Consider the following 25,048-nt stretch of genomic DNA (forward strand, 5'->3'; position numbering starts at 1 on the left):
CAATTTTTATTTTAAGAAATATCACGTGTTAAATTAAAGTGTCAAAATATCTTTACTTGTCAATGAGATAACAATTCCGTTAAATATTCATACAAATTGGATGAAATTTCACCGATTGGAATAGATTAGGGGTCAAATATAACCAAATAATAGACCAGGGGCCAAATGATAAAACTTTGGATAGGTCTAGAACCAAAAAATGTTTTAAGCCGAAAAGAAATAGAGATGATCAATTAGAAAAAAAAAAATCCAAATATAATTAATAATTATTTCGGCGAATTACAGATGAATGTCCGTGGTTTAAATCGATGATATTCCAAATAACTTATGCGATCATTTAGCATTATTTTATATATATAAAGTGGATTTTTAGAAAAAAAGCTCAAAAATGATAATTTTAAAAATTCGAAAAATAATTTCTTGATAAATATGATACTAAGTAAATTTAATTTTTAAAATTTTCTATCTTGAGGTGATCAAGAATTAAATTGACATTGACAGTATAAACCTAAAAGTGATTAGTTTTGCTAAAAGAGATGAACTCATTCCTCTTTTAGAACCGGTTAATCTTTTGAAATTTGCCCTTAGAAAAGGGATAGAGATGACTCCCACTCCACAAATACAGCAGAAATTGATGAAGTGCACAGTGAATGTGATCGCACTTTTGTCATTTGAATTTCAAATTCAGAATTTTGTTAAAATAGAAATTATGCCAATTTAGTCATAACCCCAATCTGAAGTACAAATGATCCTCTGCATCCATTTGTATGTACAGATGAACAATAAAAAGACAATACATGTATACTTTGAAGCTTTAAAAATATCACATCATCAAAGACTAGAATCTAGATCTCATGATGATATCATTCCATCTCCTTGTCAGGTCCAATATAAATGGTACAAACTACTGAAATTAAAATAAGTAAACATCCAACACCACCACCAAAAGATGGAGAGATTCTTGATGTACCAATTCCCCACAACTGTGATAAAACACCCTAAAACAAACCCAACAAATCATTTAGTTTGGATGACATAAATGAAATAGAGATACAGGACACAGCAAGCATAGCAGCACTACCTCAATGTACTGGACATTTACAGCTTTGCTCGTCTTCTCAAGTTGAAGTCCACGGGCTAAAAATACCTACAATGTAGCTAACAAACTTAGCAGCAATAAATAATAGTCACAAATTAACAGTTCAATACCATAGTTTCCATGAAGCAAGCACTAATGACTTAAACTACAGTTCGAAGTAGCACCTCTACAAAGAAGGCCAGGGCACCAAGTACAAGCATGAGCAAAAACGTAGAAAAATCTGGCACCACAAATTCCTGTAACAGAAAAATTGAACTTGTTTACCACCATTGAAATACCAAGATTGTTCATAAGATTCAATAAACTGATAAAAAAGTAAAAATTGAGACCCTCAAAGAAAAATTGAACTTGTTTACCACCATTTCCTAACAGGGAACATAGAAATTTGCATAATTAAATAAAATAATTAAAAGAGAAACTTGAAAATTCACTTCGAAAAAACTCTAAAACAAGCAATTGAATTGGATTTGTTAGGCTAGTAAAGTAAGGATTTATACACAGCTTTGCGAGGGAGAAAAGTAATCAGTTCAAAAACTAGTTAACGAGCTGCCAAATTCCATTGTTTGACATGAGAAATTAGCTGTGGACAAATGAAAGACATAAAACCAATCATTTATGTTACTTCTTGTAATGTCATATTGTTGAGTTGGTCAAATTAGACTTTGTTTCATTTTTTAAATTCTGATGGACTCAAATAAAATTTCCATGCAGATTTTAGGAGGCAGACTTGGATGTGACCTTGCCTCCTTCGAACTTTCCTATATAAAGTGGCATCAGAATGAAACTGCAGCAGTTTTAATGCCAAAGTAAGAAATTCAGAATAATCTCATCAACAATCACGTTTATAAACAGAAGACTTGTGAACGAAAAATTATAGGATTTTCAGTTTAAAGATGTCCTTCACCTTTTATAGGGATTTCATAAAGCAGATGCCAAACCTTTAAACTTACTATTTTAGGACTCCTCTCTAGTCCAAAGCTTCTCCAGCTACCCCAAGTGTCATATTTGATGTAATCTTGTTAACAAATAAATTGATGTTTGAAAAATGATGTCTTCAACGCAGGTGTATCCAGAAAGAAACAGGGCAATGAGAAGTTAGCAGTCGAGTAAACAAAGGAGATATGTTGGTCAATACATGGCATTTAGTGACATGGGGAAATTATATTATAGTAATTGGATAGGGGAGGGGAGCAATGCCCCAATTTGATATGGATTTCACAAATTTTAACTTGTTCCAGCTACACTATAAAACTAGAAAGTTTTAAGGATCAGAGGGTCACATTTGTACTTTTAATTACATTAAAAGGGCGCTTAGTTGGGACTTCTCTTTTTCAGGAATTGGAATGTGAATGATTGATTTCCATTCCTGCCGTTTGGTTGGACCAAAATCAAGTATGAAATGAGAACCTCTCACAGTCAATTTCTCTTCCCTATTAATTAATTATTATATTAAAGTCAAAACAATTGTTTAATTATTATATTATATGAACTTAATTATTGTATCTTACAATTATAAAACTATAATTATTTATTTAAATTATTTGATTATTGATATATTGTTTTTATTGTCTTATTTAATTATTGATAGATTCGTTTTATAGTATTATTTAATTATTGATGGATTATTTTTTATTTCTGCTATTTATTTATTTATTTATTTTTAAATTTTGCGCACAATGCGCTTACATTATAAAGAAGAAAGAAAAATCTCCACCCTTCCCCATGTGATTCGAACTATGACCTCCCTAATTATTATTATCTTTTGCAAATAAGTTCAATTAAAAATTGTTACTAATTCCAATTCCTGCATGAACCGAATAAATTAAATAAAAAATAACCATATTCTGATACCAATTTAATAGCATTCCTATTACCTAAACCAAACGCTCCCTAATAATAATGCAACATACTGATTGTCAAATTCAATTTGTTTGAACAACAGTAACGTAAGGGGAAGATTGCTTTTGGTGTTAGAGGAAATCCTATTATAAGCAAAAAAATCAAGGATTTTTTAAATGATGGAAGAAGAAACATGTTACTAGTGATGTTAGCATAGTTATCAAAGGCGCACAGCACATTAAGACGCAAAGGGATCTTGGGGACTTGGTGCAAGGCCCAAACGCGCGCCTGAGCAACACAAAGCGAACTAAAAGAATAAAGTTATATAAAATATAAATGATAGTACTTAAAATATAAGAAATAAAAATTCTAAAATCAAAATAGAATAAATACTATATGATGATAGTATTCTTAATCATAAATTCTTAAACCTCATATTCTAAAGTTCAAGTGTTCAACTAAATAGTAAATCCTAAGTTGAACAATAGCTACTTCTCATCAAAAGTCTCTGAATTCATCACTCATCACTCTCCTCATCTCCAACATCATCAAATTCTTCTTCAAGGATTTGATCCTCTTCATCCTCATCATATTCATCTACAAAGTTAGTTTCTCATTGTCTATTTGCGTCTGTTCAAAGTCTCTTTCTTTTTTGTTGTTTATTTTGGACATTAGATGTGTCTGATACAATAGTAGAGATTAAAACCCTACAAAAAAAACCATGTGACATATAACCTCTTAACCATGGCCAGGTGCACAACCGAGTGCCTTAGGCGTATTAAACTGAAGGGAAAGAAACAAGAGTAGGACTAGTAAAAAGTACTTTTGTGATTCATGTCTTTGAGATTGGAGACCACGGATAAAGACTTAGAGATGAAAGACAATTAATTCCTCGGTGACTCTTTTACTTTGAGATGTTCTGTAACTTAGCTACTTAACTTGCTAATGAATTGCACGTTGGTGTAGTACAGTAAATTGGTTGTTTTGCTTATGACTTTGACCTTGATAGAGGTCTAAAGTTGTTATACTTCCTGAGAAAGACTTTTAACCATCCTAGTATGCCTACATCATTAAAATCCATCAGACCTACTGAATTTATTACTAAATCAGGGAAAACAAAATCAACCTACAGTATTCATGCCCTTTTGCGCCTCTAGCCATAGTTATTGAAGGCGCAAGATGCACTACGGTGCAAGGGGGTCTTGGAGCCTTGGCGCAAGGCACACTAAAAGAATAAAATTATATAGAACCACTATAAATGATAATATTTATAATAGAAGAAATTGTAAACTTTAAAATCAAAATGCAAATAATACGAAATCATGTCAATATTCTTAATCATAAATCCTAGCATGCAATAAACCGTATAGTGTAACGTTAAAGTGCTCAACTAAATAGTAAATCCTACGTTGACTAATAGATACTTCTTATCAAAAGTCTCCAAGTTCAAGTTCAGCCCTTGTTTGCTTCTTTTTCTCTTGTATGTTACTGTTGTTGTGTGCTTCTGCTTTCCCTTTGTTTCTCATTATGCATCTTTCTCTCTCTCTTTTTTGCGATTGTTCAATTTGAAAGTCTGTTTGCTTTCGTTTTGTTTATTTTTGGACACTAGATGTGTCTAATCCAAAAGTGGAGATTGAACATGTCGGTCGATAAATAATATAAAACCCTAAAAATAACCTGTAGGCGCACCATGCCTATCCAGACGCACAAAGGCTCGCCTTGGGGGGTGCTAGGGCGCATAGCCTTGAGCCTTGCACCATGGCATTGCCATTAACAACTATACCTCTAGTCTTCTCTAAAAGCAAGTCCTAGGGTTCGACTTCTTTAAATTGCCTCAGCGTTGAATTTAGAGGTGATATTTGCGTTGCCTTCCACTACACTGATAAAAAAATACTTCAAGATTGGTGCATCTACCAAGAGCATGGCCAAAGGAAATACAACAAATAATTAGATAAAGAATGTGAACACGCATAGCAATTACCGAGTCAATGAAAAAGACAAGTGAACTTGGCTAAATCAACAAGTTCACTGATTTAGTCGACTGATTGCAGATAGAACAAGGATGCCATCTCTTAAATGAAGGAAGAAACATGCAGCATAGTTAACAACACACGAGGCACTTGCCTAGGCACAATGATGACACGCAAATCACCTCTAGCACCTTTGCACTTCCAAGCAAGGCATCTTTAAAGAGGCAATATGCTTTTGCACCTAGGCAGTGCCTTTACAGAAGGCAAGAAGCAAATGCCATGACAATGTGGGGTTTTCTTTTTCTACTGGTTTATGTACAGTAACTCCAGCATATTAAGAAGTCGGGTCAAATACGGTCATAGCCCCTGAATTTTAGCACTTCTAATAGCATGGCCTCTAACCTCAGTCTTTAACATAAAACTCTCTGAACTATGCTATTTTATACCACCCTGACCCAAATGACCGTTGACCACAAATATGAACCAGTTTATAAGCCTAGTTAGACTCCACTAACTTGAAAAATACTCTTTTACAATGAACATCAGCACCAAACGCCGTAAGGAGAACCCTTTGGTAGATAAGATTTAAGCACTTCTTAGCATTTACGATTTTCCCTTTGCCCGTTCATTTGATTGTTGTGATTAAGTTTGCTAGATTTGTGTTCTTCAAGTTTATTATTGCTATGTTTTTCTAAGGGAAGGTAGAGATATTATAAATAAACATCAGCCCAACAAAACCGAGAGAAAAAGAAAATCTTGGAGCGGGTGATTGGGTTTACAAGAATTGAAATCAAATCCAGGATTAAAGAAAACAAAAAATAAGGAGAGATATATATGGAGAAATCAATCAATTGTGAAAAGTGGAGAGGCACGCAATTCGGGAGCTGCGAATTATTCCTTTCTGCCTTTCACTTAGTAAGTCCCTCACCTCTATGATCTGAAATGAGTACAGAAGTTACCCTTTGCCATCAAATCCCAGCGGAACATAGATGATCCAAGAAACCCCCAAGTTCAAATCAATAATGAACAAATAAATACAACAACAACAACAAAGCCTTAGTCCCGAAATGATTCGGGGTCGGCTAACATGAACCATCATATGAAACCGTGCAATCAAGTCGTGTCAGCGACACAAATTCTCTCCCTCCACTCTGTCCTATCCACTACCATATTCTCCTCAATCCCTAATAAACTCATATCACTCTCGATCACCCTCCTCCAAGTTTGCTTAGGTCTACCCCTACCCCTCACCACTACATCCATTTGCCACTCTTCAGTCCTCCTAACCGGCGCATTAAGCGCTCTTCGTCTTACATGGCCAAACCACCTTAGTCGGTTTTCCCTCATTTTATTCTCAATAGATGTAACCCCTATTTTTGTCCTAATTATTTCATTACTCACTCTATCCTTTCTCGTATGACCACACATCCATCTCAACATACGCATCTCCGCCACTGACATCTTATGAATGTGACAGTGTTTCACTGCCCAACACTCTGTACCATATAACAATGCTGGTCTGATTGCCGTGCGGTAGAATTTTCCCTTCAATCTATTAGGCATGCCGGGGTCACAAAGGAAACCCGTAGCACTCTTCCACTTCGCCCAACCAGATTTAATCCTATGAGCAACATCTCCATCTACTTCTCCATCAGTTTGGATAATAGATCCTAAATAACGGAAGCACTCCAAGGCCTGAACAACTCTCCCATCTAGGGTGATTGTCCCTACTCCTATCGTTGCTAAACTTACACTCCAAATATTCTGTCTTACTTTGGCTCAACTTAAAGCCTCTAGATTCTAAAGTTTGTCTCCATAGTTTCAACTTCCTCTCCACACCTTCTTTCGTCTCATCAACCAACACAATATCATCTGCAAACAACATGCACCATGGTATACCATCTTGAAGTAAACTCATTAGTTCATCCATAACGATGGCAAAAAGAAATGGGCTTAGTGCGGAACCTTGATGCACTCCACTCGTAATAGGAACTCTTCAGTCTTCCCAACACTGGTACGTACACTCGTGCATGCTCCCTCATACATGTCCTTTATGATGTCAATATATTTCCGCGAAATGTCTTTCCTTATTAAGGCCCACCAAAGTACTTCCCTTGGTACCTTATGCCTTCTCCAAGTCAATGAAAACCATATGCAAATCTTTCTTCTTATTCGATAGTGCTCCATTAATTGTCTCATTAGATGGATGGCTTCCATAGTTGATCTTACCGGCATAAAGTCAAACTGGTTTTCCGAGATTTTCATTGTCCTCCTTAGCCTTTGTTCGATCACTCGCTCCCAGAGTTTCATAGTGTGACTCATTAATTTGATTCCTCGATAGTTGGCACAATCTTGGACAACACCTTTGTTCATATACAAAGGGATTAGGATACTTTTCCTCCATTGGCATCTTATTGTTTCTCCAAATTTTGTTGAAGAACGTCGTCAACCATTCGATTCCTCTCTCTCCCAAACATCTCCAAATCTCAATAGGGATGCCATCAGGTCCTACTGTTTTCTTCAATCTCATTTTATTTAATGCCATTTTGACTTCACCCTTTTGAATTCTCCGCATGCAGTCACGATTTATCATATCGTGAGGGATACTTATATCTCCAACATCTTGTCCGCGATCTCCATTAAATAAGTCATCAAAATAGGACCTCCATCGTTCCTTGATATCCTTATCTCCAACTAGGACTTTTTGGTCCACATCCTTCACACATTTAACTTTTCCGAGATCTCGCGTCTTCATATCTCTCATCCGAGCAATTCTATATAGGTCTCTTTCCCCTTCCTTCGTATCCAACCTTGTATATAGATCCCGATTCACCTTTGCTCTAGCCTCTCGTATGACCTTCTTTACTTCTCATTTAGCCTCTTTGTACTTTTCGTAGTTCTCATCACTCCTGCATTTCCCCAATATTTTATAGGATTCTCGCTTACTTTTTACTGCTTGTCATACTTCTTCTGTCCACCAAGATGTGTCCTTACCCGGTGGCATGCTACCTTTAGATTCCCCTAGAATCTCCTTCGCTACTTCTCTTATACTATGCTCCATCTTAGTCCATATCGAATCTATATCTAGATCCATATTAGCTATGAATCTGAGAAATGGGAGGAGAGAGACAAAGACAGAGATGGAGGCGGGAACTGGTATAGATTTAGAGGAAACTTTGGGCAGCCGACATAGAGAGACCAACGAAATTACTGCAGGTATCAAGACAGAGAGAGACATGTAGCGAGGGTTGGAGTTGAGAGTCAAAGACGGTGTAATCTCCAGCGAGGGTGGGAGTTGAGAGTCAAAGACGGTGTAATCTCTAGCTGGAGAATGTGGAAGAGGGATTTGGTGGTGTTGGTGATTTTTGAAGCTGTTGTGGGGATGTAGGAAACAGGCACCGGAGCGAGACCAGATGGATTTGAGGAGATTGTGGGTGGAGGTAAAGTGATTATTAGAAAGGGAGTGGGTTAGAGGGAGAAAAAGAATCTCTAAAAACAAATACATAATGAAGATGTTGTTCATTGAGAATATGGGTAAAAAGGAAATAAAGGTGTTAGTGGGATTTGACCTGGAATGGTAATCAGTTAAAAGTGCTGTCATCCGGTTTTTATCATGGTCAATGGTCATTTGGACCATTGTTTTAAATGGTTTTACACGCTAGTAAAGTTTAGGGAGTTTTATGTTTAAGAGCTTTAGTTCAGGGACCATGCTGTTAGTACTGTTATAGTTCAAAGGCCTTAGCTGCATTTTAACCCTTATTATGTCTAATTAATTTGGAATAAAGTCTAATCAAGTTTAGTAATAATTAAGGTATTTTAGGAAGTTTAAGAAGTCCTTTTAGGAAGCCTAAGCAACCTTTAGCAGTTTATTGATATTAAAACTCATTAGTTTTAACTTTTTATGATTATTAAGCTATAACCTTAGAAAACAATAAATATACAGCCTCTATCAATGTTCTCAGAGCAACTAATCTGCAGCACTACTTAAGTCAAAATAGTAAACAAAACCACAAAATTAAAATTCTCTTTCATGTTTTATCTCTAACTTGTCTTCATGGGTGGTCTAAAATAAAGCCATGAACAAAGATAATGACAAATAAGCATTCTTACTACTCCTAAATGTGTTTTATTTTTACATTTCAATTTAACATATCTAAACCTTCTTTTCTTTTTTCTTCAACTTAATCTCTAACAAAATGCTTCTTTAACCTTTCGATTAGTTGCTTACTTCCTGTCTACTTGAGATTTTGTTTTCAATTAACTTATTTTAGACTTGATACTGTTTGATATTAACTCAGTTGCTTACTTGCTTTATGAGTTTTGACATCAGAGTTCTGTTTCTAGAAGTAGGCAAAATTGCCCCTAAATCAGCTAGGGTCATCACCTTTTTAGCGGCTTGTGTCTGAAAGGCAATACAGGGATTAACTCCTTAGTTGCGCCTAGCACTTTTAACAGCTTTAAATGATGCCAACACAAATAACATCAAAGGGAGGTGTATGCTAGAGGTTATGTCTTATTCATCTCTATCGAATTCTTATTTATTAGCTTGTTTGGATGTAAAATATCCAAACAAAAATATTTGGCTGCTATATGGCAAAAAATCAAAAACTAAGTGCTTAGGACAGTAGCCTATTCAAAATTCTTGATAAGGGAGAAATGTGAAAAATATGTTTGTTTCACAATAGTAAATACATTCAACAACACATGAAATGGGACTTAAGACTTCAAGACTATTATGAAAATCAATTATCAATAAACTTGTATCTGATATTCAGAATTCAAGAGCTAACTATATAATTAATCCAGAGGAACTTGTAAGTTTTAGAGACTGTATACATCAATGCAAGGAACTTACCTCGAATGCAAGCATACATATTCCTGCAGCAGGGCTAGATAGTAAGCCAAATGAGAACACAGTGACCCTGAGAAAAGAATCAAGTACGAACTTCAATCTCAAATGATAAAGAAAACAGGTTCATAAAAGACTAAAAACAATGGTACAATTCATTGTCATCAAAGGTAATAATGGACAGTAATGACTGCATTTTATGCAGAAGGCAAGTCATGCATATTTTCCCATTGTGATCAATTTCTACTTCAGAACCATCAGCTTACATAGGTTGATCACATGCCTTTGCTCCAGCCTTTATAAGGCAGTAGCTGATCCCACCAGTTATTGATGAAAATAAACCAACCAGTACTGCATATACATGGTAGCTTCCCTGGACAGGCAATTTGTTTGTTTCCCCAGCCCTAATCAACACCCCTGCCACAACCATAAAATAAAGTGGCCTTTACTTATCCTTGTATAATAATTAAAAAAAAAAAAAAAAAAGTCTCATTAAAGCACACAGAAGCAAATAAGTTTTCCATACAGAACTAATATAAGCAGCGTAACAGACCTGGAATAATTACAAGGTAAAGGGCATATATGAGTTTTCCTATAACATGCCGTCTCTAATAGATATATCATAGCTATTTGTTTCTAAAGTCCCCACTCAGTTCTTGAAACTACTAGCTTCACATGAATGAGAGGCAAGAATCCATCAATACATGCATTATCAGAGATCTTTTTTCTCCCTTCTTCAGCATCAGGCTTTCCATGGTTTCCACGCTAAAGGATTCAAACTGATTGAAAATAGTGACAAATGTCTGTGTGCATCCTGATAGAGAAGTGCTACAGTGGGCCCAAAGCCTAAGATGTCTCAACCTTATTCTAGAAGGAAGAGGGCAAAAGAGAATGGTGAGGTGGCATAAGTTAGGTGTTACTCTATGAATAGATACAAGTAGTCAATAGTCTTAGTCAATAGTCAAAGGTCAATGTATTTGCTTTTATTAGCTTTCCTAGTTTAGCTCTTTTACCTCTTATATAAATACCTATAGCTAATAGGTGAAAAAGAGAGGATTGATTATTTTATTTTGGCTCTTATATAAATACTTATAGCTAATAGGTGAAAAAGAGAGGATTGATTATTTTATTTTGGCTCCTAGTGAGAGAGGGAAGAATTCCCTGGGAGGTGCTAGTTAGCATCTTGTGTCCTTATTATTTCCTTTTTTCCTAATTCAATATAAGACCTCTCATTTATTCATATTTTCTTCACTTTTCCTATCTTACTATCGTTATAATCTTACCCTAAATTTCAAGTTTCCATCATTGGTCCGACCTGCCGGATCCGTTGAACGTGAAGAACTGACCCAACAATGGAAACCCAAATCCAAACCCGTTTGAATGCTCATGAGACACAAATTCAGGACTTGAAGAATGATGTTCATGATTTACAGATTGATGTGCATGACATCATTAGTTCAATCAAGGCAGAGAAAGTTAAACAAGATGAATTCAGAGCTTTCATGATGGATTGGGTAAAAGACCTAGGAAAGAAATTTGGAGACGACGACCCCCATAAGACTTCCCATCCGGAGTCTTCTTCAGACAATCCAAAGAGCGGCAACAATGAACTCCAGTTAGCTGCTAAGAAGTTCGATCTCCGTGGATGGATGTCTAAGGCTGAGACGTATTTCGAAATTCATAAAACTCCACCGGTTATGCAAGGAAAGAAAGAATTGGTAGCAGATAAGTCTCTCCTTTCTACTGTTACCTATCTTGACGAAGGATTTCAGGAGAAGCAATTTACGGAGAAGAATCATCAATTGGAGATAGAATTTGACATATGTCAGGTACATGAGTCAAACAATGTTCTAGATAAAACTCCACAGTCAATAAAAATGGTCAAGTCATCTAATACTTTTGCCAAGGATTCTTATGATGAGGCCATTCAAATTGAAAGTAGTGTCCCTGATCATCTATTTCCACAACGGCCATGGGGAGGTCTAGCGTCAACAAGACCAAACTGTTTGGTATGAGATGGAAACCACCGGCCAAATACAAAGGCCCGATGATGAAATTATTTGGTATAAGCTGGAAACCACCAGACAAATGCAAAGGTCCAGTCAAATGACTTTTCCAAAAAATGATAGTCTAAATTACGATGATACTGACCATGATTCAAAAATTGATGGGAGAAATGGTTTTCAATCCTTATCTAGAGATTGGATTACAATAGTAGCGGTTATTATTTATGACAAAGTTGCGATAGGTATGAATGGTAAGAATATCAATTTTCAAGATGGGGGAGGTGAAAGTATACAAGACTCGGTTTTATTTTATCTAGGGTTGGGGACCATTGGTAACGTGTCCAACAATACCTCGAAACCGCCTTGGATTGATACAGGTCAAGACATGGGATGCATCATGCATGGGGCACCCGTGCATTTGAGGTCCATTCACTTTGCATTCAAAAGGGAAATAGTGCTAGAAAAGGTAGGGATGGCATTAACAGGTCTGCATTACAGATATGAGCAGGAGATGGACAGAGAATGGCACATGTCGAGTCACGTGAAATTTAAAAACATGGGCCGGTCAATTGCAATCACTTGGAATGCTTGTGATTTAAAAGTTTCAGATTCTTTTCAATGGATGATTCCATGGATGACGAATAAACTGGAATGTGCCTTTTGGGGAGCTAAATTTTCACACAGCAAATATTTAACCCAAGTCTTGAGGACAAGACTATCTGAAGGAGGGAGTATTGATAGAGAAGTGCTACAGTGGGCCCAAAGCCTAAGATGTCTCAACCTTATTCTAGAAGGAAGAGGGCAGCAAAGAATGGTGAGGTGGTTAGGTGTTACTCTATGAATAGATACAAGTAGTCAATAGTCAATGGTCAATAGTCTTAGTCGATAGTCAATAAGAGTAATTGTATTTGCTTTTATTAGCTTTCCTAGTTTAGCTCTTTTACCTCTTATATAAATACCTATAGCTAATAGGTGAAAAAGAGAGGATTGATTATTTTATTTTGGCTCCTAGTGAGAGAGGGAAGAATTCCTTGGGAGGTGCTAGTTAGCATCTTGTGTCCTTATTATTTCCTTTTTTCCTAATTCAATATAAGATATCTCATTTATTCATATTTTCTTCTCTTTTCCTATCTTACTATCATTATAATCTTACCCTAAATTTCAAGTTTCCATCACATCCTTTTGTGTGTGTATACGAGAGAGAGAGAGAGAGAGAGAACGACGGACATATGGAGAAGTTGGGGGAGAAAAGAGCATGGGAATGTTCATGAGTAATAGTATGGTTGAAATATATCGTTGGACCAGCTTTGATGTAAGAGATAGCATCTACATTGAGCAACATATGCATGCATAAGACATCAAAAACCAAGGAGGCATGGTAATCCTATTGTTGTTACTGTACATTAAGAAAAAAAAAATTGCATTCCGAACTTTTTTCCCACCTATTCATTAAGCAACCATTCTCATAACAGCATAAGAGATTTTGTTAACTCACTTCTCTACCTTGTGTTCTAAGCATCTGTCTATAAATAAAGAGCACACCGAAGAAACTGCAAGCAAGACCTGGAAAATGAAAGCCAGTTAACAACATAAGCAGTTTTCACGATAATTTTTGTATTGAGAACCATGAAAGAAATAATGGGGTAGCAAGTGTCTCGAATGGGAGTGGAGTGGGTACAAAGCTGCACCCATATATTAAAAATAAAACAAAGACCTAATGGAGAAAAATGCTGCTATACCTCCAATATCTGAAATATTGAGCTTCTCTCTCAACATGATTCTCGCTGCAAATGAAGCGATAATTGGAGTTGTAAAATTTAATACAATAGCCTGAGAAAAGGGTAGCCTCTGAACACTGAAAGGGAGGACGATAAGACGCCAACCAGTTAATGTACCGTGATGCTACTTCAGCAACTCAATGAATAAATAGAATCAAATGACAATGGAAATAAGCTGATACTAGATGCAAGGGAGAATGTATACAAAGTTACACTTACCCGTAAATAAAGCTCAACAATGAGAGGTATCCCATTAGGGATCTCAAAAACAGAAGTTTCCTAGCATGTGCTGCTCCAAATATTGGCTGCCCACTTCTCTTCAACCAAACATATGATAGTATCAATACTAATGTACACCTTGTAAATGCAGTCTCAAACAAAGGAATCGCGTGAACTGTCATTAAATGATATTAATCAGAAAAGGGTGGGAAAAACTTATGAAATTCAGAGCAGTACTAACTAGTATTGTGCTGATAATACTATTATTCAGTAGAGATGTGCTGATAATACTATGATTCAGTAGAGACATACAATCATGCAGGCTAAACAGAAAGATGCTGCAGTCATTAAGATGCCACACTACATCCCTTTCCCCAATTGCAACCACAAAAACTGAGGGGGCTTGACAATGTCAAAGAAGAAATCGCCGGAGCAAAATGTCAATGTCAGCATATATACAGGTCCAAATATAATATTGTTACATAACCACACAACTAAACTAAATTCGCCATAATTCAGTCCTTGCTGATCAAATAAACAAGGGATAAGGTGCAAAAATAACCTCAATGTTGACGGGTAAGAGCAATTTTATCCTTAACGTCTAAAATGATACAATTTTACCCCTAAGGTTGGCAGAAAAGAGCAAATTTACTCCTAACATTGGCAAGTTAGGTCAATTTGAGAAATAATTCATCAAACAGTCTTCTCAGTCATAAGTGTACACCATTTTATCACTCATTAGTAACATATCATAAAGATATGAATAGACGTTAAAATAAATAAAAAACTATACTATATTTTGTACGAGTTGGAGAAAAAAATCCAAATGTTTCTTCAAATTGAAAAACATTAATCTCTAATTCTATTATTAAATCACAAAAAATACTAAATCTTTTTTTTTTTTAGAACCAACTAATATTTAACTAGTGTAAAATAAGGAACGAAATATCTGTATTTTATAATGATGTCTGAAATTAACCCAACTTGTCAATGTTAGGGGTAAAATTGCTCTTGTCTGCCAATGCTAGGGATAAAATTGTTCCTGACGGTCAAAGTTAAGAGTATTTTTGCAACTTATCCCATTAAACAATAACCAAATGATGAATTTTCATTGTATAAATATTTCTCCAATCTTTGTTGAGATAATCTACCACTCGACCATTTATATACTGAACTTTAAACACTGAGTTATAATCTAAAGAAATATAAATTAGTTTAAAATACTGACAAATAACATCAGATACACAAAAACATGGCTACTTGGAGTACATAATGAACACCTAATTCTAACTAACATCAAGCAATTGTTTGTTCCACACCATTCATGCATTTTTCTTTCTCACGAAATGAGGCATGAGCTGCACTAAGAAAGCATATGTTCTCTTAATGCATAAATACTTTGAAATTGATGACCACTATTGATGTGATATCAAAAGCACAAGAGCATGGAACAAAGGAGCTTGGAGTTAAGGAGCCTAGTAGAAGCATGAGGGATCCATTGGAGCTGTCAATTGGACCTATGACGAAGAATCGTGCAAAGAAAGACCAACAAATGCTTAATGGACTCATCTTGAGCTTCTTTAAACAAGGAATGAATTCTAGCGAAGTCATTAAAGATGGTGTGTTTTTGTGTTGTATCCAAGCCCAAGCCCATAATAGTGATATGTAAAAAGGTTGATCATATTTTAAGAGAAGCTTTGGACTTGCATGTGTTTGGCATGTGCAAAACCCATTGGGACTCATTAAAATTAATGCTATAACCTTATAGGTTTGATTGGGCTTATTTCTAGCTAATTAAAAGGCCCAAATAATGTTAATTAATGGGCTGAAATTGGGCTCTAAAGGACAAAAACGAATTTAATGTTTTTCCTTGTCTAATTAGGATTTCTTTTACCTTGATGCACTAGGATTCAACTTTCTTTTTAGTTTAGGTTTAGGTTTATTTTGTAGCCTATATAAAGGCTTGTATTCTTCATTATTTTCATCAATCAGAAATCAATATTTTTATGAACAAAAGTTCTTCTTTTCCTTTGGGAATTATTTTCAATCCGGGATTGAATTCTTTATTGTGAGCTTGAGAGACCGGGTCATCATTCTTGCAATATTATCTTGATCGTGAACAAGTATTTTGGTAAGGTACTTGTGAATCGCCAAACACTCAGGTTCCAATTTAATTATTCGAAGGTGTAAGGTCAGATCTCCTTTCATTGTCTTTAATTCTTTGGGATTGGTTTGTTATCACCAATTTATGTTTGTTATTTGATTCTATTAATTCCTTAAGATAGATCGGGAAAACTTGTTGATTTGGTTATTATCTCTTTTTCATAACCAATATCACATCAATTGGTATCAGAGCTTTGGCTCTTAAGGAATTTGTTGTTTTTGTTTTGTTTGTCGAAATTAAAAAAAAAAAAAAAAAAAAATTACCCCAATCTAGAGTCTTTAATTATTGATCGAGTTCCTCATATCTTTGCATCTAGTTATTTAGGTTCTTAGTTGTAGCGAACTGATTATTTTTGGATTCTATTCTTACTAGCCAAACCCATTTATGTGTGTGAATTTCTTCAATTTTTTTTTGCATGCTAAATCATTAGTGCAAGTTTAATTTGTTAATCAATTCCAATCTAGTTTAAAAAAAAAAGGAAAAAAAAAAAGAAAAAAAAAAGGAAAAAAAAAAGGAAAAAAAAAAGGAAAAAAAAAAAAAAAAAAAAATCGGCTCATTGTTTGTACTAAAGTTACAAGTTTTCTAGAATTTGCATGCTAAACACACATTCTTAAAATTTCTTTCAAACATTTGTCTCTTCTTCGAAAATCGTCTTTTATTCTATTCTTAGTGTGCTAAACTTTGGTTATCGTTACAATATTAGTCTTCTTTGCTTCTAGTTTCTGCTCTACTTTATTTTGTCATTCTTTTGCTTCATTGGCATTTATATTACCCGAGATAATCCTTGTGATCTATCAAGATAATATAAAAGAGTGATTGAACCGGTTGTGAGGTACTTCTTTTACTTTCTTTTTCTTCTTTTCTTGCTTTAGACTAGATTTCACTTTTCTTTCATTCTTTATATATTTTGTCATGTCTAACGAACCTAAAAAGGACAACGTTAACGATGTTGATTCTAAAGAATGGCAACAAGCTATTGTAGGTGAGATGAAGAGGTTAGGGGCTATTGTGGCTGATTTGGTTTCAAACCAAAAGAAATCAAGCCAAAAGAAAGGAGGACGCGGGAGATTGAATTTTGATGATGAACTATCCGAGTCTGAAGAGGAGGAGCAGTTTGGATACCGAAAAAGGGGTAACGATCGAAAAGATAGTAATCTTAATGCTATCAAACTTAAAATGCCTACTTTTCGAGGAGCTAGTGACCCAGAGGCGTATCTTGATTGGGTACGAAAGGTTGAAACAATCTTTGACATACATGAGTATTCCGAGGAGAAGAAGGTGAAACTTGTAGTATCCGAACTAACTGAATATGCGGCTGTTTGGTGGGACCAATTAAAGCGCACAAGAAAAAGAGATGGTGATGAACCCATAAGAACATGGGGTGAATTGAAGAAGGTCATGAAAAAGAGATTTGTGCCGGCTCACTATTATAAGGAGTTGTTGAAAGAACTCCAATCCATGTCTCAAGGTAACCAATCTGTTGAAGATTATCACAAACAATTGGAGATGGCACTAATCCGAGCTGATATACAAGAAGATGAGGAAGCTACCATGGTTAGATTTCTCATGGGAATGAAGAGGGAGATTCGCAACCCTCTTGAGCTACAAACTTATTTCCACATGGACGAGATGCTCCATAAAGCGATAAAAATTGAGAGACAACTTCAAGAGGTTGAGAAAGGGAGATCAAAGTTCAAAGGCACTACTTCCACTCCATGGAAGTCAGATCCAAGAGGTAATTTCAAAACTAAATCTGAATTTAGCTCTAAAAGTGACCAAACGCCTCAGGTTGATTCAAAAGCATTTGGGAAGTTGCAAATTGGTGGAACTACTCCAAAATACAAAACTACTGAAAAACCCACAAGAACTCGTGAAATTGTGTGTTTTAAGTGCCAAGGGAGAGGGCACTATGCAAGAGAGTGTTCGAATCAAAAGGCGATGGTTATGAAGCATGGTGAGTTAATATCCGAAAGTGAGTCCGAACATGAATCAGATGATATGCCCACCTTAGAAGATTGTAGTGATATAGAAGAGGTGGATAGTAAAGGAGGACATGGAGTTAACTTAGTCACTCGTAGAACATTGAAGATGGGAGTGAGTGGTGACATTGAGCAACGAGAGCACATCTTTCATGCTCATTGCAACATACTTGGAAAAACATGCTTACTAATTATTGATGGAGGAAGTTGTTGCAACGTGGTAAGCAATGTGTTAGCAAGCCGATTAGGGATATCAACAATTCCACATCCCAATCCTTATCGGTTACAATGGTTGAATGATAGTAACGAACTCAAAGTTACTAAACAGGTACTTCTGAACTTTTCTATTGGTTCTTTTTCTGATGAGGTATTATGTGATGTAGTACCTATGCAAGCATGTCATGTGTTATTGGGGAGGCCTTGGCAATTCGATCGATCAGCACTACATCATGGTCGAACAAATAAATTTACTATTGCTAAGGATGGGAAGAAGTATATTTTGCCACCTTTATCACCTGCTGAAGTGTTTGAAGATCAGCTCTACATGCAAAGAATGTTACAAGAACAATCTGTGAGAAGGGAAAAGGTTAAGGCGAGAGAAAATAAGAGTGATAAAATCAGTGAGGGTGTGAAGAGAGAAGAGGTGAGTGAAAAGGCATTAGTGAGGTCGAGAAATGAGGGTGAGAGGAGAGAAAAAGAGAGGAGCATTAACAAAAGCCAAAATCTATCTTTATATGCTAAATTGAGGGATGTAAAGCAAGCTGATTTTGAAAACAAAAATTTATTATTATTTTATTGTAAGAGTTTTTGTTTATCTTCTGTAAGTCAGTCTAACCTTCCTTCTAGTATTTCCCCTCTTTTGCAGGAATTCAAGGATTTATTCCCCGAAGAGATGCCTAATAAGTTACCCCCGATTCGAGGAATTGAGCATCAAATTGACTTTGTTCCCGGAGCACAAATTCCAAATCGACCAGCCTATAGAAGTAACCCTGAGGAGACAAAAGAACTACAAAGGCAAGTCGAGGAACTAATGGCAAAAGGGTTGATTCGTGAATCTATGAGTCCGTGTGCTGTACCAGTCATCCTAGTACCAAAGAAAGATGGAACTTGGCGGATGTGCATCGATTGTAGAGCCGTCAATAAAATCACGGTAAAGTATCGTCATCCTATCCCTAGGTTAGATGATATGTTGGATGAATTAAATGGGGCTGTTATTTTCACTAAAATAGATCTTAAGAGTGGGTACCATCAGATTCGCATGTCATTAGGAGATGAATGGAAAACGGCTTTTAAGACTAAGCATGGTTTATATGAGTGGTTAGTTATGCCTTTCGGTTTAACAAATGCACCTAGTACTTTCATGAGATTAATGAATCATGTTTTGAGAGAGTTTATAGGTAAATTTGTTGTTGTTTATTTTGATGACATTCTTATCTATTCTAAATCTGAGGCAGAACACATAGAACATGTTAAGGTTGTATTAGATGTTTTGAGAGAACAGAAATTATACGCTAACCTTTCTAAGTGCTCATTTTGCATGGAGAAAGTTGTGTTTTTGGGTTTTATTGTTTCAGCACAAGGAGTTTCTGTTGATATTGAAAAGGTGAAAGCCATTCAAGAGTGGCCAACGCCAAATTCAGTTACCGAGGTGAGGAGCTTTCATGGCTTGGCGAGTTTCTATAGGAGGTTTGTGAAGAACTTCAGTACCATTGCCGCACCACTAACCGAGGTAATAAAAAAGAATGTTGGCTTTAAGTGGGGCAAAGCACAAGAGGATGCTTTTGAGATGCTTAAGGCAAGACTAACTTCTGCCCCCGTTTTAGCACTTCCAAACTTTGATAAATCGTTTGAAATTGAGTGTGATGCGTCGGGAGTAGGGATTGGTGCTGTTTTAATGCAAGAGGGTCGACCTATAGCCTTCTTTAGTGAAAAACTTAGTGGTGCAACCTTAAACTATCCCACTTATGATAAAGAACTCTATGCATTAGTTAGGGCTTTGCAAATGTGGCAACATTATTTATGGCCTAAAGAGTTTGTGATCCACACCGATCATGAATCCTTGAAACATCTTAAGGGTCAACAAAAATTGAACCGAAGACATGCCAAGTGGGTGGAATTTATAGAGACGTTTCCTTATGTGATTAAGTATAAGCAAGGGAAGGAAAACGTAGTTGCTGATGCATTAAGTAGGAGAGTTAGCTTATTGAATGTGATGCATGCTAAGTGTTTAGGATTTGAGTATATCAAAGAATTATATGTTGATGATCTAGACTTTGCATCTATTTATAAAGCTTATGAACTTACTGCTTTTGGAAAATTTTATAGACATGAGGGCTACTTATTTAGAGATAATCGATTATGCATGCCTAAATGTTCACATAGAGAATTTCTTGTGAGGGAAGCCCACGGTGGAGGCTTGATGGGGCATTTTGGGGTTGCTAAGACTTTGGACATGATTTCTGAACATTTCTTTTGGCCTCATATGAAACGTGATGTGGAAAGAATATGTGCTAGTTGTATTAATTGTAAGAAAGCTAAGTCTAGAGTTATGCCTCATGGTTTATACACTCCATTACCTGTGCCGAATGAACCTTGGACTGCTATATCCATGGATTTTGTGATGGCTTTACCTAGGTCTAAGAGAGGTAATGATTCCATATTTGTGGTTGTAGATCGCTTTTCTAAGATGGCACATTTCATACCATGCCATAAAACTGATGATGCTATTAATATTGCTAACTTGTTCTTTAGAGAGGTTGTTCGTCTGCATGGGATGCCAAAGAGTATAGTTAGTGATAGAGATCCTAAGTTTTTAAGCTATTTTTGGAAGACTTTGTGGAATAAATTGGGGACTAAACTGTTGTTTTCTACTTCTTGTCACCCTCAAACTGATGGTCAAACCGAAGTAGTAAATAGAACTTTAGGACAACTTCTTAGGGCAGTTATTCAAAAGAATCTTAAGTCATGGGAAGAATGCCTACCATTTATTGAGTTCGCTTATAATAGGGCTATACATTCATCTACTAACTTCTCACCATTTGAAATTGTTTATGGTTTTAATCCTTTGACACCATTAGACTTGATCCCTTTGCCTGTTGATGAAAGGAAAAGTTTAGATGGAAAGAAAAAGGCAGAAATGGTGCTTAAGTTACATGAACAAGTGAAACAACAACTGGAGAAGAAGAATGAGCATTATGCAAAGCAAGCTAACAAGGGTCGACAATGTGTTCTATTTGAACCCGGTGATTGGGTGTGGTTGCATATGCGCAAGGAAAGGTTCCCCGCTCAGAGAAAATCAAAGCTACATCCTAGAGGCGATGGTCCATTTCAAGTAGTCGCACGAATTGGGGATAATGCCTACAAGCTCGACTTGCCAGGTGAGTATAGTGTGCATGCAACTTTTAATGTGGCTGATTTATCTTTGTTTGATGTAGGAGATGAAGATTTGAGGACAAATCCTTTTCAAGAGAGAGGGAATGATGTGATATCAAAAGCACAAGAGCATGGAACAAAGGAGCTTGGAGTTAAGGAGCCTAGTAGAAGCATGAGGGATCCATTGGAGCTGTCAATTGGACCTATGACGAAGAATCGTGCAAAGAAAGACCAACAAATGCTTAATGGACTCATCTTGAGCTTCTTTAAACAAGGAATGAATTCTAGCGAAGTCATTAAAGATGGTGTGTTTTTGTGTTGTATCCAAGCCCAAGCCCATAATAGTGATATGTAAAAAGGTTGATCATATTTTAAGAGAAGCTTTGGACTTGCATGTGTTTGGCATGTGCAAAACCCATTGGGACTCATTAAAATTAATGCTATAACCTTATAGGTTTGATTGGGCTTATTTCTAGCTAATTAAAAGGCCCAAATAATGTTAATTAATGGGCTGAAATTGGGCTCTAAAGGACAAAAACGAATTTAATGTTTTTCCTTGTCTAATTAGGATTTCTTTTACCTTGATGCACTAGGATTCAACTTTCTTTTTAGTTTAGGTTTAGGTTTATTTTGTAGCCTATATAAAGGCTTGTATTCTTCATTATTTTCATCAATCAGAAATCAATATTTTTATGAACAAAAGTTCTTCTTTTCCTTTGGGAATTATTTTCAATCCGGGATTGAATTCTTTATTGTGAGCTTGAGAGACCGGGTCATCATTCTTGCAATATTATCTTGATCGTGAACAAGTATTTTGGTAAGGTACTTGTGAATCGCCAAACACTCAGGTTCCAATTTAATTATTCGAAGGTGTAAGGTCAGATCTCCTTTCATTGTCTTTAATTCTTTGGGATTGGTTTGTTATCACCAATTTATGTTTGTTATTTGATTCTATTAATTCCTTAAGATAGATCGGGAAAACTTGTTGATTTGGTTATTATCTCTTTTTCATAACCAATATCACATCAACTATAAACATGGTAACTCCTAATTTCTATATCTCATCTCACCATTAAAACAAAGAACTCTTTTTTTCTACCCTTAGCATAAAGTTTGAGCATCGTCTATAATGATGGAAAATATGCATTTACATTAAAAAAGAAAATCACGTTTTATAAGAGAAAATGTTTCATAGCACTTGGAATAAGCCTAGAGTCCCAACAAGGCCAATCACCTATTCACATGATTTAAGAAAGGTGCAACAACAACAACAACAACAAAGCCTTCGTCCCGAAATGATTCGGGGTCGGCTAACATGAACCATCATATAAAACCGTGAAATCAAGTCGTGTCAGCAACACAAATTTTCTCCCTACACTCTGTCCTATCCACTACCATATTTTCCTCAATCCCCAATAAACTCATATCACTCTAGATCACCCTCCTCCAAGTTTGCTTAGGTCTCCCCCTACCCCTCACCACTACATTCCTTTGCCACTCTTCAGTCCTCCTAACCGGCGCATCAAGTGCTCTTCGTCTTACATGGCCAAACCACCTTAGTCTGTTTTTCCTCATTTTATTCTCAATAGATGTAACCCCTAGTTTTGTCCTAATTATTTAACTCAGTTGAAATAATGTTTGTTGTATTTGGACTTCACTTAAATACCCTCGTCTTCTTAGAAAATTCTTTTGTTTCAAAATAGCTATTATTAAAAAAATATATTTTTTCCAAGTCTATCCTTGTATTAGTGTTGATTATAATAAAATTCATATTCCAAGAAACATTTATATGATATTTCTAAAATAACACTACAATACATTTTTTAATCACTTTTATGTATCAAAACACATGTTTTTAAATAATCCCACTTACCAGAGAAAGAATCAGAAAGAACTTCCATGACAAAGTACAAGGTTGATGACATAGCAATGCACAGTATACCCGAGTACCTGGATCCACCCCATATCCACAACATAAACTGTAGCAGTGGAGAAGTCTCAGTTTCTGGTAAGTGTGACAGTTGCTCCTGGAAAATAATGACAAAAATAAAGAGACCATCAATTCATATAATCAATCTTTAAGCAAAACGAAAAATTTGAATGACAATTAAATACATTAAGCAATCAGTTATTGGGAGTAAAAGATAAATCATATTCTTAGAATTCCGGAACTTTTTGTCGATATATCAAAATCCATTTGCTTTCTCTTCCCTCTTCTTTCTTTTCTGTATAAGTTGGGTACATAAAAAGACAGCATGTGACCTTCAGTAGGACCAAATTATTTTATAAAGAAAGAGATCAAACACAAATGTCAATGAATACAAAGAGTTGAGTCAATTACTCTAGGTTTTCTGCGAGAGGGAGAAACAGAGAAGATATTAATCTTGGGTTTCTCAGCCGGCTTCAAGAGAGGATCGATTTCCTCAGAGGCGGAGCCAGCAACAACGCCATCGTCGGAAGAAGCGGCGGAGGATGCGACTGATGAGGCGTCGCACGCAATAAGCTCCACCATATGATCTCCATCGACAATATCTGCAGACGGCGCCATTTGCTGCGTATCAAAACAACACTAATCCTATTGCCCCTATTGCTTGAATAGAACTGAAAACATATTTACGAAGTGGTGATGTACAGAACAAGAAGAATATGGATGTTTCCTTCCTTCCTGTAGTTGGCCTGTCGGTTGGATGTTAAAAACTTGAAATATTGTTATTGCACAAAGACAAGTATTTTTGGTAAAATAAACTTTTGCGTATTAGAAAATAGGGAAAAGTTTTTTTTAGCTCGAATTTTTTGTATAACCGTTAAAGTTATTTTTGTCCCATCCATCAATTTTTTTACTATACTTTTTTTTTTCCTATTTTCTTCTTGTAGTATCTCAGTTCTGGTCTAAGCCTAATAGTAAGTACTGGTACTGGTCTGGGCTAGGGTCACCTCGGTCTCTTACTACACTATGGGTTCCTGAGCGATAGAAGAGCTAAGCTGTGGGTTCATAAGCAGGACGTTCTGTCAATCAGGGAAGGTTTTTGGTGACAAAACCTGGAGATGTCAGAAGTGAGAATGCTGACATGAGTAACGAGAAATCCTGTGAAAAACACGATCGCCTACCAGTGGAAGGCTTTCTGCGTTCAGTCAATCTACGCAGAGTGAATCGGTCCCTAAGGAACCCCCGAAAGGGCTGTCGTCCGATGGGTACACGAAAGTGACGAAGTTGCTTTGACTACAGAACCATGCTTGTCTGTTGGAGCGAATTGGATGATCGTGATAAAGCTATAAAGTTACAGAAGCTTTGGCAATTCCCTCGCCGAGGAAGTAAGGTTTGCATCATCAACCAAGGGTAGAAGAGCTTAGTTAGAAAGCCAACACCTTGCACCCCCACTGCTTTCCGCTAACATTCCGTGTCTCTCTTCCCCTTTCGGCTGCTAGTTTCGTCCACGAGTCACGTTTAGTAGCTAAAGGTTTCATGGCATTGATGACGGGATCTATTAACCAATGCAAGCGGTATGGCTTTTGTAGAACGATATATGATCTCGATGCTGCTATGTCTCATCACCTCTTTCGTGACTTTCTTTATTTAAGAAGCGTAAGACCCTCTTTTATGGTTCTCGTCTGCCAACGGCATTGAAGCGAGCAGTTTTTGTCCTATCTATCCAGCCGGGTAAGAGCCAAGTCCCTTAGAGAGGGGATGAGCTCAGTCAAGCAAGAAAAAAAAAACACAAAATAGGGGCTACACTAAATCGTTATCAGCCGGAAGAAGGATGTTCCAACGTAAT

General features: G+C 36.2%; 2 protein-coding genes across 4 annotated transcripts; one reads left to right on the plus strand and one right to left on the minus strand.

Annotated features, from left to right (window-relative positions):
* Nucleotides 1–780: 780 nt before the first annotated feature.
* On the minus strand, nucleotides 781–23,987 carry LOC136230221 (uncharacterized). Of its 3 annotated transcripts, none has more exons than XM_066019222.1 (10): nucleotides 23,617–23,987; nucleotides 23,149–23,302; nucleotides 13,761–13,935; nucleotides 13,503–13,618; nucleotides 13,267–13,326; nucleotides 10,024–10,174; nucleotides 9,764–9,830; nucleotides 1,264–1,335; nucleotides 1,082–1,147; nucleotides 781–998 (listed from the first exon to the last, which is right to left on the minus strand). In XM_066019222.1, the coding sequence occupies exons 1-10, from the start codon at nucleotides 23,821–23,823 to the stop codon at nucleotides 864–866; spliced, it is 1,203 nt and encodes a 400-aa protein (XP_065875294.1). In that variant the 5' UTR covers nucleotides 23,824–23,987; the 3' UTR covers nucleotides 781–863. The 3 variants fall into 3 exon arrangements, 2 of the variants coding, with proteins under 2 accessions (XP_065875294.1, XP_065875295.1); XR_010689310.1 differs by lacking the exon at nucleotides 781–998 and adding an exon at nucleotides 2,050–2,151 and having other exon boundaries at nucleotides 1,081–1,147; XM_066019223.1 differs by lacking the exons at nucleotides 781–998; nucleotides 1,082–1,147; nucleotides 1,264–1,335 and adding an exon at nucleotides 2,158–4,817.
* Nucleotides 16,837–22,289, plus strand: LOC136229027 (uncharacterized). Its single transcript, XM_066017569.1, has 8 exons — nucleotides 16,837–16,944; nucleotides 17,185–18,342; nucleotides 18,769–19,030; nucleotides 19,478–20,094; nucleotides 20,227–20,999; nucleotides 21,153–21,280; nucleotides 21,338–21,439; nucleotides 22,243–22,289. The coding sequence occupies exons 1-8, from the start codon at nucleotides 16,837–16,839 to the stop codon at nucleotides 22,287–22,289; spliced, it is 3,195 nt and encodes a 1,064-aa protein (XP_065873641.1).
* Nucleotides 23,988–25,048: the final 1,061 nt, after the last annotated feature.

Source organism: Euphorbia lathyris, chromosome 5 (assembly GCF_963576675.1).
Source record: "Euphorbia lathyris chromosome 5, ddEupLath1.1, whole genome shotgun sequence".
In the NCBI taxonomy this organism is placed as follows: Eukaryota; Viridiplantae; Streptophyta; class Magnoliopsida; order Malpighiales; family Euphorbiaceae; genus Euphorbia; species Euphorbia lathyris.